The sequence below is a fragment of the Aulostomus chinensis genome, chromosome 3 (assembly GCF_037954235.1).
Source record: "Aulostomus chinensis isolate RoL2024-O1b breed Wild chromosome 3, RoL_Achi_v1.0, whole genome shotgun sequence".
NCBI lineage: Eukaryota > Metazoa > Chordata > Actinopteri > Syngnathiformes > Aulostomidae > Aulostomus > Aulostomus chinensis.
Window position 1 is genome coordinate 757,034 of NC_141322.1, and position 12,931 is coordinate 769,964.

The 12,931-nt window shown below is 49.3% G+C and overlaps 1 protein-coding gene across 7 annotated transcripts in view; it reads right to left on the reverse strand.

Moving 5' to 3' along the window:
* Positions 1–2,638: 2,638 nt before the first annotated feature.
* shq1 (SHQ1, H/ACA ribonucleoprotein assembly factor) overlaps positions 2,639–12,931 on the reverse strand; it is a 52,352-nt gene continuing 42,059 nt past the window's right edge. For 3 of the 7 annotated variants that reach the window (XM_086197338.1, XM_086197287.1, XM_086197320.1), the window contains one exon: positions 2,639–3,631. In XM_086197338.1, the coding sequence (XP_086053464.1) occupies positions 3,064–3,631 (568 nt within the window). In that variant the 3' untranslated portion in view covers positions 2,639–3,063. Of the gene's footprint in view, positions 3,632–8,749; positions 8,897–12,931 lie in introns of those variants that run through there. The other 4 variants (XM_086197296.1, XM_086197306.1, XM_086197315.1 and 1 more) reach the window with 3 other exon arrangements.

A 12,931-nucleotide genomic window follows, 5' to 3' on the forward strand; every position in this document is an offset into this window, starting at 1 on the left:
TCCATCCATCCATCCATCATCCACCCATCCATCATCCATCCAGCCACCCATCCATCATCCATCCATCCTTCCATCATCCACCCATCCATCATCCATCCATCCACCCATCCATCATCCATCCATCCATCCACCCATCCATCATCCATCCATCCATCCATCCATCCATCATCCACCCATCCATCATCCATCCATCCTTCCATCATCCACCCATCCATCATCCATCCATCCACCCATCCATCATCCATCCATCCACCCATCCATCATCCATCCATCCTTCCATCATCCACCCATCCATCATCCATCCATCCACCCATCCATCATCCATCCATCCATCCATCCATCATCCATCCACCCACCCATCCATCATCCATCCATCCATCCATCCATCATCCATCCACCCACCCATCCATCCATCCATCCATCCATCCATCCATCCACCCATCGTCAGAAAAGCTGCCAGTAATCACAGAGACTGCTGCAGCTGGTGTGAGTCCAGCATGAGATATGATTGGCCAGAAGATTAGCTTAGCATGGAACAGAGGCTAGTGAACTAGCATGGCACTGTCCAAAGACGGAAGAAAATCCCTTCTAACACCTCTAAAACTTTGACTCTTGGAAAGTGGTATTTCTCACATTTACTTTTAGCTGTTTTCTTTCTACATGCTGAACTTAGCCGCTAAACTACGCTAACCCTGTCCTGTAGCATCATAATGAGGGTACAAACACATCATTAATCTTGTACTGTTGGGAGCAGGGGTGTCCAAACTGGTCCAGTAAGGGCCGGTGTGTCTGCAGGTTTTCAATTCAACCGAGCAAAAGCAACACCTGATTCTACTTAAATCAACTAAGCTGTATTCACACAGCTCATTTGTTGGATCAGGTGTTGCTTTTTCTCGGTTGAATTGAAAACCTGCAGACACACCGGCCCTTACTGGACCAGTTTGGACACCCCTGGTTGGGAGGAAAGGAGTAACTACGGCTGATATTTTAAACTGGGAGGTTTGATTCATCAGTCAAGAAACCCTCGAGCTAACTGATGTCCAGCTCAGAGTATTCTCCTCTGGAAAGAGTAGAAAAAACTGCTGCTGTTGTCCTATCACAAGGCATGCTAAGTTAGCTTAGTTAACATTACCTTTCTCCGCTTTGCTAACAACCCTGATGACATCTTGTGTGTGATTCAGCTACTCTCCGAACCAGGCGACCATCTGAGATGACGGTTGCAGGCAGCCAGCTTGCAGCAAGGCCCAGCTAGCAAGGTGAGTGGCCAGGTATGCTCGCTGGCGTCAGAGTCCCTCATCAGCAACAGCCCACATCAGTAAATCATCTGGATATTTGCTGCTCACTCACATTTCCCTGCAGTGGTTAAACATCAGATAAACTAGAGTCATTGGAGTCTGGTGCAGCCCAAGCAACAACCTTTCCGAGTGTCTTACTAGCGTTACCATTAGCTAGTAGCATTAGCCACTTCATATAGGAGGATATTCCAGTTAGGATTATTGGGCCGGGTTCAGCCCCTCTGACATATTTACTTTTTCATGTGGTTGGAGACAAATATATTTCAAATGTTTACAGACTCACTTAGCTTGTGTTGTTGCTAATTAGCCACATACAGAAGGTCAAAGGGCAAAATCACTACATGAGTGAATAGTTGGGCTATAAATCAGAATAGAGCGTCTGTGACATGAATTCCTGCTCAATGTAATTCTGACATGGTCGATCTTTTAACGGCAGCAGAGGACATGGGAAATGCTGCCGTCCCGGCCAGGCTCTGGAGGAGGGGGCCACTTAAGGGTGAAAAACTGCAGCACAGCATCGCTTAATCAGTGTGGAAGCCCAGCGGGGGAAAGGAGCTATTGCCTGAAGGGCCACACAGTCCCCAGACTCACGGCCCCTGAATGAAGGGGCTTCAAATGAGCTGACTCTCAGTTGTCGCACTGACGGCATTTGCTCCTGAGGGGGTGCTCCGGGGAGCGCGTCCCATCTATCTCCATAACACAATGCTGGAGACAACCGTCTCCTTTAGGAGCCATCATCACCAGCAGGTCCCTGGCTGCCTACATGCACGTTGGATCCGGTTCTCTCTGCAGGGTGCACACAAACACATCCATATTTGGGTGTTTTTGTGTTTCTTCTCCCTCCTCAGTAATGAGAAGAGGAGGTTAGTCCTGTGGTTGTGAGGACCTCGCCCTCCTGGGACTCCTTATCTGATGGTCTCCTCAGATGCCCTCATCCATCCGTCTGACACGGGCCTCTGTGTTTGTTTTCTCTCGTCTCCAATATTGAGCTCCTCCGTTCACGCCGGATGAATCAATCACTCCTGCGGGCTCTGCTGACCTCTTCAGTGCCGGCAGGATCTTTTCCACGTGCAGCAACGCTGAGGCTAGAGGATGCTGGAGGCTTCTCAGCTAGGGAGGAGGATCCACCAAGATCAGGCTGACAGGCAGTAACGAACGTTCCAGAGCTGCTGAGATTGACGGCTGTTTTTACCAAGCGCAGAATCATTCAGTAGGATTCTTACACTCGATACAAGTGTTACTTCACAAACCCCGTTGCATGACTTAATAAGTTAAAAGAATGAGATGGTTTACATGCAATTATATGTTAGGAGAGCACGAGTAGATCTTCCCAGCTACTCAGGACTGGCATGAGAATGTAGGAAGGACCTGGAATCAGCGGTCAGGAGGCACATTCTGCTTTATTCATATCGTTAAAATCATTTTACACCTTTTTCAACCAGAGCTGGATCAAGTAGCAGCTGAATGAACGTCAGTCAGGAGCTACGCGAGTCACACACATATTTTATCTCATTTCATTACATGTAAGTTTTGGGTTTGACTCAGAATTGACTACTTCATTCTGTACACGTTTTTGTACAACAAGTTAGATTATCAAGTGGTAGCAGCAACCATCAGACGACCATGGTTGGAAAACCAAGTAAATATAAACAAATGCGATATGTGCAGGCGAATTAGCAAGCCATCAAGTACAAAATGCTCTCGAGAGAGGAAGTCTCTGATGAGGGAAACTCCATGTACCCACGCACGAGGTCCTCCGGCATCACTTTCACCGTTCAAAAGATTGGATACCTTCCTGTGATTGGATGATAAGCAGAGGGTTCCTGCGAGGGTTTGCCTCCAGCAACGTCCTGCTGCTGCTCCTCTCTGCCGCTCCTTCAATCTGGACTGCAGCGGCGCTCACTACGTCTTCAGAGATCCGGAGCTCGTCAGCCACTCGTTCTCCCAGCTCCTGGATCAGCTGTCTGGAGCCTGTTGAGGCTGACAGGGGGACGCTGTCTTTCCTCTCTGCTGAGAGGAATGAGGCTGTAGGCGCCTGGGGGAGGGGGGATGAGGGAGAGGAGGGCTTGAGTTGGAGAGGGCAGTCCTTAGCTGTCCCTCCTCCTTCTTTCCTGCTGTGTCCTTCAGCCTCAGATTCCTCAGAAGAGTCACTGCTGCTGCTCTCGTTGCTGCTGTCGCCGCTGGAGGCTCTCTGCTCCTCCTCTCCCTCACCATCCTGCTCCTCCTCCGCAACAATTGCTGCTGCCTCCTCCAGCTCCTCCAGCTCCAGCTCCAAGTCCTTCTTCTGCAGAGAGGCTGTCAGTAGCGTAGCGGCCAGGGCCGGCACCTTCTTGAAGCTGCCGGGGTGAAGGGAGAGGATGAGTGTCAGGTAGATTTACATGGTTGAGAGGTCTCTCCTATATTGATAGACAGACTCGTCCTCTGAAATGCAGAGCAGGAGTCAACTTCTTACATGGACAATGAATTAGAAATGAACACTGTTACAGCTCTGACACACTTCTGTCAATCCTGATACCAGAGCTCTGCCTTTTCCTGAATATTATAATTGAATTGTTTTTAAATTAAAGATTACATCATAAGATAATAGCAAAACAACACAGCAATCAATAGACACAAAAGCAATGAATTTGAACTGTTTGCACGAGTCGTGATGGGTTCCAGTGGGTTCCTGATCCGGATCAAGCCGCAGAATCTGGATCAATTGGTGGACGGGCACCGTCACTCTGATATGTGACCAGTGGAGGATGTTATTCCGATGTGAAAACCATCCTTAGTGCTAAAAATACCCAAAATACATTTGTGACAATTAGGCTCTTACAGCTGCCATCGTTGATGTTGTGATGTCAATGTGAGAACCGCAGTTCCAACACTTCACTTCCTATTTGGACACTGTAGCACGTTTTCCCCCCAAACCTCCTGAGTTGAATACATGCGAACCATCAACACCATCTCTGAAGGTGCCACAGCAACTTTGCTGCATTATGATCTGATACAACAAACGCTAAACATGAGTGTTAAGGGCCAGAATCAGCTGATTGAGTGGCTGTCACACTGGCGTCGGACTGGAGGTGGCGTGCATCGATGAATCCGTGAGTTTTACACCTCAGGGGAAAACCACAACCTCCAGCACCTCCTGCAGGACCACATCCTCAGAACTAGTGCTGTTAACTAAACCCTGGTCTCTGGTGTGAATGTTGTGTGTGTGTGTGTGTGGGGGGGGGGGGGGGGTCTCAATGAAATATGGAAATGTGAGTGTTCAATAAAATAGAGTGATGAGTGGTGATACACACACAGTTCTCCTCCTCTACTGCTGCTCCCTGTGAGAGGTGATAAGAGCCTGAGAGGGATTCGAGACACACACACACACACACACACACACACACACACACACACACACGGGAGCTGAACCAACAGCAAACACTGCAAATCATCTATAACCCAATCAATTTGATATTTCAAGGAACATTTGTGCTCCAATATCAACAGGTTCTTTCTTCAATGAACTTTCCTTTCCTTACTGTATAAATTCAACCAAAGGCCTCAATACGCTCAGAATGTGAAGTTTATAATGATGGGGGGGGGGGGGGGTACACCGAGACCACTAGTCAACAAGGACCAGCAGCGATGACGAGGGGCACGTTCACATAAAACCTCCAGGAGTTTCACTGCTGACGAACGGCTCCCGCTAGTGAAGCCAGACTGTAGACCCACCCCCACCTGACCATTGTTCATGCTGGGAATGGCTGCCGTGATGCCTCCTGACCCTCGTGCAGTTAGGGCGTGTGCTGCCATGATCGCCATGGTGATTACGAGCGCGCCACCATGGGTCAGTGACTCAGGGTGGGATCACGTGTGTGCGCGTTACTCTTGGTAGTCACGTTTTCACCTCCGCCTCACGCTAACCTCTCTGGCCCAATTAACCGACTGCTGAGCCCCAAGATGGCTCCTCATTATGGAGCAGCCCTAAAGACCTCCGTCTCCATGAGCGCTCCGTGTTCATGGAGCAGCGAGTCGAGGCGAGCGCTCATCCATACCTCAGGGGCGGCGCTGGAAAGAGATCCTTTAGTTGTGTGAACCATGTGGAGGCTCAAAACCGAGAAAAGACGAGTGGAGCTGGTGGGTGGGGTCTGCAGAGACACGCCCCCCCGGGTGGACATGGCTGCCATGTCCACTGGCTGGCTTTGTTAACTTGCTCAGCTTGAACAGACTTGTTCATGTCTCTTCGTATCACTTGGAAGTGGAGTATGTGGTCATATTTTGCCCTTTTTGCACGTGGTAGTTAGCCTTAACCAGAGGGTTACAGTGAGGACTTCCTGCGTGGCTCCATCTGCTCTGTGTAGATTGGATAATCAAAAATAGACTTGCCACATATTTCTTGTGAAGAAACTCTTCTGAGTTGCAACTGACACGCACCACGGCACTTCTAGAATCAACTCATTGGCTGCGATTAGCTCCAGCAACCCTGGTGGACCCACCCAGTGTGACTTAGGACTAAATCCAGGTGACACAATGGCGTTTGGCCCTCAAGACAAATCAGGTCAGTTTTATCTGTGTATGACCAAATCCCTCCATCAGTCTCTCCTGCCTCTCTCCTTGTGGAGCAGCTCTAGAAACTCACTCCTATGAATTTACACCCAGCAATTCTTCATGAAAAGCCAGCACAGGGTTAACTGGTTTGTGCCAGCCAAGCTTTCAGAGCGATCCTTCCATGTCGCTGCTTCCCATCATTGTGAAGCAGAATTCACCAACCGTTGGTTTAGAGGGTCTTTGGACAGGTTAGTTACGGGTACAAGCAGCGATGACGGGGCAACCACAGCTCCTGAGAATGGTGACTGAATACAGACAGAGATGCCGGGGTTCAACGTGGTTAGGAATCTAGGAGACAAGCTGCTCCCCTCCCTCCTGGGGGGTGGGCCAGCCCACAGTGCTGTCAGTCAGCAGACTGGTTGAGGCCTGTTGGACATGGTGGCCCACTTGATGCTGGACAAGCTCATTTCAGAGGTCAAGCAGTAGCACACTGGACGCCGTAAGGTAAGGCTCTGGTAATGGAGTGGTCGCTGGTTCAATCCTGCCTCCTCCCTGTGACAGAGCCGATGTGTCACTGAGGTTAGCAGCCTCCATCATCAGTGTCACAGACAAGAAGGAATCTCAAAGCCTGCTGACACGAACAGCTGGAACTTTCACCGTGGAGAACACCAGGACTGCTGGGGTCAGGGGCCCAAACGCGGTCCAGTCCATCTGCGTGTGTAGGGGTTGATGCATGTAAATTAGGGTGTAACGATTCGTTCTAACGATTCGATTCCTATCACGATTGGTGGTTACTGACACGATTCAAGGCTGACATGGGTTCATTTGGAACGATACAAACGATTCAGTGACTTGAGATCCATTCAGTAACTTTTGAGCCAAAAATTCTACCCATGTGACTGAAATAAACACCTGGATACTGGACCGTGCAGGTGAAGTTTCCAAGATTCCTGTTGTTTCTTGTAAAGGAATCAGGCATAAATGAATTATGGATACAAACAAACAACAATTAATGGCAAATGAATTCACGTTTTATTGGAATAAAGAGCAACCAGCACTTGAGGTTGAATTAACAGCAGGTTCGCCTGCTACTTCTGCTTTTACGTGTCCTACAAACAGCCTGCGACTCTTCTAGAAAAGCTCCGTCCACCGGGTTCTCCTCCGTCAGCCGCCATGCTGTGTTTTGTTGTTCTGAAATCCGCGCGGGTTCAGGGTGGTGATGATGTCACCGACTGGCAGACCGAATCAAGTAACATTTGACGTCTTTATCATTAAAGTACTAAAAACTACATTTAGATAAATTCTGCTGTGTTTAAATCTGCTGTGTTATTACCCCGTACTGATACAATCAATGGTGGCCTGGTGGAGCAGTGGTCCTCCCTGTGGCCCCCAGCAAGAAGGTTGTGGGTGGAGCCCAGGCTGCAGCACGGGGTCTTTCTGTGTGAGTCTCCATGTTCTCCCTGTTCCTGCTGGGTTCTCTCTGGTACTCCAGCTTCCTCCACAGTCCAAAGACATCAAGAGGGACCAGGTTAATCCAGACTCTAAATTGACCGTAGGCGTGGCTGGGAGAGCCAATGGTTGTCTGTCTCTATGTGTTGGCCCTGCCATGGACTGGTGACCTGTCCAGGGGGAAGGCTGCTGGGATAGGCTCCACCCCCACCACCCTCAACAGGAGGAGAGGGAGAAGATGGAGGGATGGAGGGAGGGATGGATGGATGATGGATGGATGATGGATGGATAGAGGAATGGATGGATGATGGAGGGAGGGATGGATGATGGATGATGGAGGGAGGGATGGATGGATGATGGATGGATAGAGGAATGGATGGATGATGGAGGGATGGATGGATGGATGAAGGAATGGATGGCTGATGGAGGGATGGATGGATGGATGATGGATGGATAGAGGAATGGATGGATGATGGAGGGATGGATGGATGGATGATGGATCAATACAATCGACTGATTACATTTTAAAACAATGTTAGATGGATGCGTGTCATCCAAGGCCAACTTGTCGAGCTCAGATCGATGCCGTTGGATCCGAGGAATATAAACCGATACATTGATGTCGCAGACGAATCCCAGCACCCCTGATGTAAAGGCATCAATCTGGCTCGTGGTGCTTCATCTCCTCGCTGAGTCCCACCGACTCCAATCTGACACGGTGGCTCCTTGGTGATAGGACAAGCCACTCTATGGACAACAGGGTCCAACAAGTCAGATTCAACTTTTTAACATTGACCAACAGCTTTACTGCTGTAACCAGCGAGTGAAGGGCATGAAGGCATGGATGTGTGTGTGCAGGCGGGCTGCAGCTTCCTGCAGCGAGGCTGGGCAGAGGAGGCTCCTGCAGCAGAGCCACTTCAAAGACTGGCCTGTATTCTCTTCCCCCGTGGGAAGTCATTATTGAGTTAGCATTGGAGAGGCGCGCTTGTTTTCTCTCCCCTCCCGTGCTGTGTGGTGGGAGAAGCTCAGCCTGCGGTGAATACAAAGGCTCGGTCCGGGGGTGGGGGTGGGGGGCAGGCATTACTACATTGCTGTTGTGGCTTGTCTTCATTAAAGAGTGGAGGGGTGTTTTTTTGTAGGTTGGAAAACTTCTGGCAAGACAAAGACGCCTCCATCTGCCAAAGTCTTTAAATGAAAATGGGAGGCGTGTGTGTGTGCGTGCATGTGTGCGTGTGAATGTGCGTGCGTGCATGTGTGTGCGTGTGCATGTGTGTGTGTATGCGTGCATGTGTGTGCATGCATGTGTGTGTGTGTGCATGTGCATGTGTGTGTGCGTGTGTGTGTGTGTTAAGGAACTGTTAAGGAGTTAAATTACAGTCTGACATTTCTTTCATCAGGCTTGTGTTCATTGAAAGAGCAACTTATTCAGCATGTCTGAGCTCTTCGAAACAGTGCAGATAAAGCGCGTCTTCAGATGTATAAATCTGTGTAATATGAGCACCAGCTTTCCTCAGCGTAGCTCACCAATGCATCATTCACTGGCTGACGGGGATGAAAGCCAACACTGGGAGATGTGGGCCGTCACTGTGACTGAACGCTGGAACAGTGCTCGTCTCTGGACCCGACTGCCATCCCACAAATGAGAAACACAGATGTATTTATTCAGCAGGCCGTTTCAATCCGACTGAGCAGAGTTACTGTACAAACATAAATAATGTCCTTGTAGCTCAATATTTACCTTTTAAACAGTGATTAGAGGCACTTTCCTCCTCATCGCGGAGGGAACCCCATATGGGTCACTTTTCATCATAGTGAGGATTCTCAAACTGAATTATTGGAAATTCACTCAATCAACAAGCTCCAGTGGAACCTTCCGGGTCCTCCTCCAGGACAAAGGTCTGCATTCAAATACCTGATCAATTCAACTAGAAATACGGCACTGCCGGGGTATCTCCAGTGCCTGACACGCTCCTTGACCTTTGACTACCAAAATCTTTTAATTCATCCACGAGTCCCAGTGGTTGCTGGTCGTTCCCCAGACATCTCGTTATCGAGAGAGGGCCGTATTGGATGCTGCTGCCAGTCTTCCACTGTTGCTGGTGCAGACGCATAAAACCAAAAACTCTGAGGAAATAATGGCAGGAAGGATTTTGGACGCACATTTGAGTCTGGCTAGTTGAGCTGCACGAGTAAGATCTCCTACTTGTGTTTGCTCCTGTGACGATCGATGAGCAACCTGAGACAAGAATGAAGCTGAGAGGTTGGATTGGTTCACACTTTTAGGGCAATTCATTGAAATTCAATCATGATTGCAGCTTCCCACAATCCCGAGGATCATTATTGTTGTAGTTGCCTTGTGCCATGTGTTGTCAGGGCAGAGCACCATCCAGCCATCAGGGCCCCAGCTCTCCTCCAAAGCCCAGAAACCGTTTCAGGCTGGGCTGATGTTGAGAGGGAGACACGATGGCAACGGCGAAGACAACAGGAATGCACTGCTGAAGCCATTTGGAACCGACTCCAGTCGTGCGCTTTGTGCTCATAGCTGCAAGCAGCACAGAGGAAGGACTTGAGCAGCAGCAGGACTGCGAGGCAGCAGCCAGAATACGAGAAAGCCGATTCTTGAGTATCAGGAAGATATTTGCATCTGGCATGGATTTAAAAGGAGTATTGGAGCACAACTACAGTGGTTGAACTCCTTACTGCTCGTTTGTGCCGTCTTTTCCCATGAATCCATCATATTGAATGTATCTTTTCTGTCTCCAAAAAAATCCATATCAGAAGCATGTAAGCAGAGATTTAAGAAGCCCCCGTCCTGCCTGCTGCAGGCAGCTCAAACCTGACCAGAATGGATTGTAATAAGTGGCATGGGAAAGAACAGAAGGGGAAATTATGACAACACTGTGTAAGTCTGCTTAGGATGAGCCTGTGTACTCAAGACAAAAAGTTGGAGTGGTCTCATGTGGAGAGTAAATCTGTACTACTTATGCTTGTTAGCAAGGAGACCCTGGTGTCTTTGTTCTCCCCAGCTGGGCTTCCAGGCTCTCCTTCACACCCCACAAGCCTTGTTATCAGTTTCAAAGCCTTCTGGAGCATCTGACAGTTGGGTGAAGTTGCCTGGTGGTTTTAGGAACAATCTGTCAAACAAGTATCTGGGTGTCACCTGGGGGGGGGCTTTGGAACTCTTGACCGTCCTCATCTACCAGAGACCTCACCCCCCCTTCACTCAGACTGGGCCAACTACTGTAGCCAGCGTCTCCTAAACTAGAATGGGAGGCAGAGCACTCAGCTGTCTTGTCTCCCTCCAGCTTGGCTTCAGACTTTCTGTAGACTAAGTGTTGAGCCTGACTCAGGTTTTTTGAACCAGCCCCTGCAAATGCTGCGCTGGGCTGAGACAGCTACTGCTCTGATTGACAGCTCCTCCTCTTCCTCTGTTGGCATCCATACTCCATTCATGTATTTTCTGAGAATTAGTCCATGACAGGATTTTGAGGTAAAGCAGGACTGGCAACGAGGAGCCCTAGAGGTCTGGGTGCGATCTGTTTAAGGGTGGGAGCCGAGCGACTTGCCAGCGTTTCAGCAACACATTCCCGATATCTGACAAGCAAAGTATCAGGATCCGTCAGTCAGTAGATTTGCATACAGATGTGAGTGGAGCGACACTTGAGACTCTATGAGGCTACTACGGCTACAAATTAGCCACTGCCATCATCTCAGAACACATGAACAGGGAATCGATGTATTCATGAGAATACTTCCACCTCTGGAACACTAGGAGGCGGTACACCTCCTTACAGGCAGACTTTCTCCTGGGTCAGCTTTCCACCACCTCAAATGATGAAAATCAAAGAAAACTAAACAACAAAGGACACCTCCTTCAGTTGAGCAGCATCAAGTTTGCCTTTGTCCACAAATACACTGTTGTAGCCGTATTTAACCTGCTGGGATGCCCCCCCACACACACACTCACATACTCACCTACAACTGCTAGGCCAATTGATGCTGGAGTAGTTTGAACCAACTTCTAGGTTTGTTAGTCTGAATTTGAGGAATTCAAGTCAGTATGGGTTCAGTCAGACCAACAGGTAAACATTTTGCCAAAGACCAGTTTCAGTTGGATGAACACAATAAATGGACTTTTTCTAACATCAAGTAAACACACCATGTGACAAGCTTCAGCCATGAGAGCCAATCAGAAGTCAGGACCCCACCTGTAATAATGCAAACTGATGCTGCGCGATGTGCATTTACTCAAAAGACCGACGTCGTCCCTCAGGCCGTGGACCATAAACACGTTTGCATCACCCTTGCGAAGGACAACGACCCGATCCAACGTGCACGTTCCTCTCCTTCCTGCAGCTTCTCTGCTCTGTAGTTTCTTTGTAGAGATGAAGATGTTCGTCCACTTTCAGGGCCTTTGACCACAAGTATAAACTGACATGCTGACCCCGTGCCTGACCAGGCCGTTCTGAGGCCTTCACAGTTGTCCAGATGTTCCCCCACACCCCCTGCAATCCTGGGGGAGCTGCTTTTAAAGCTGCTGACAGCCCCCCACCCAAGAAGCCATTGTCATTCACACAATCTGAATGAGATGGCGGAGGTGGCGAGTGTGAGATGACAAGGGCCTCTCCAGACCTTGGAAATAAAAAGTTGGTTGGGGCAGCTTCCTTTGTGTTTTTCTCCTTTTCCCCAGGTTCAGTCTTTTCTTCACAGAAAACAACAAAGGGGCTTCCCACCTCCCATCCACTCGGCTCTGCTTGGAGGCTCGTGCTGCCCTTCAGCCATTTCTTGTAAATTTATCAGTCTGTAGAGAAACGAGTGTTTGACCGAAACACTTCCAATAGTCCAGCTGTACATTCGCTCAGCAAAGCAGGAAGGCGGAAAAACAGAGAAAAGTGGTGATTTCCTTTCTATAAACGACTCCCCCTGGAGCAGCAGGAGGTCTGGTTCTGCAGGTGAGGAGCGCTCTCTTCTCCTGAGGTGAAATGTGAGCACCACTGAGGCAGCAACCCTCCAAGTCCTGGATCAACCTGGGCTTTAGAGGGAACGACACCAGGCTCTCTGACTGGTCAGAGCCATGTCACACCTGGAACAGACCCGTGAGAGCTCAGGTGTCTACTGACGGCCTCTTATTACTATCTGACTCCACGCCTCTACATACCAGAATGAGCTGAACACGCCTGAATGCTCGCCGTCCACCAACAGCTTTATGCCGTAGGGAGCTTAAATAGGGCCCTTTGTCTGTGCCGGCTGTCTTGAATCTATGTTGGCCAGCCTCCAAGTTTTTTGATGGGGGGGGGGGGGGGGGGGCCAAAAAGAAAAAAGTGAGGCAACCCGCTTTTACTTTGCAGTCCAGCAGCTCAGCGGGGGCTTTGGCAATCGAGGACCTTCAAAAGAATAGACCAAAACTAATGGAGTGGAGAGGCCGTTGCTCAGTTTGGAACAACACTCTCTGCTAACAATTGGGAGATAATTAGGACTGGATGAGCGTGTGAGGGCCAAGTTACATATCCACAAAGGAAGTGTACACAAAAATCTGGAGCGGCGACCATCACAACGAGGGAGACAGAAGTTCCACATCGTAGAGATGAAGCTGTTCACCGTGAGGTGGAGCTCTGTGTTTCAACCTGGGGGCTTCGCTGTGACGGAGCCAAGCTGCCCAG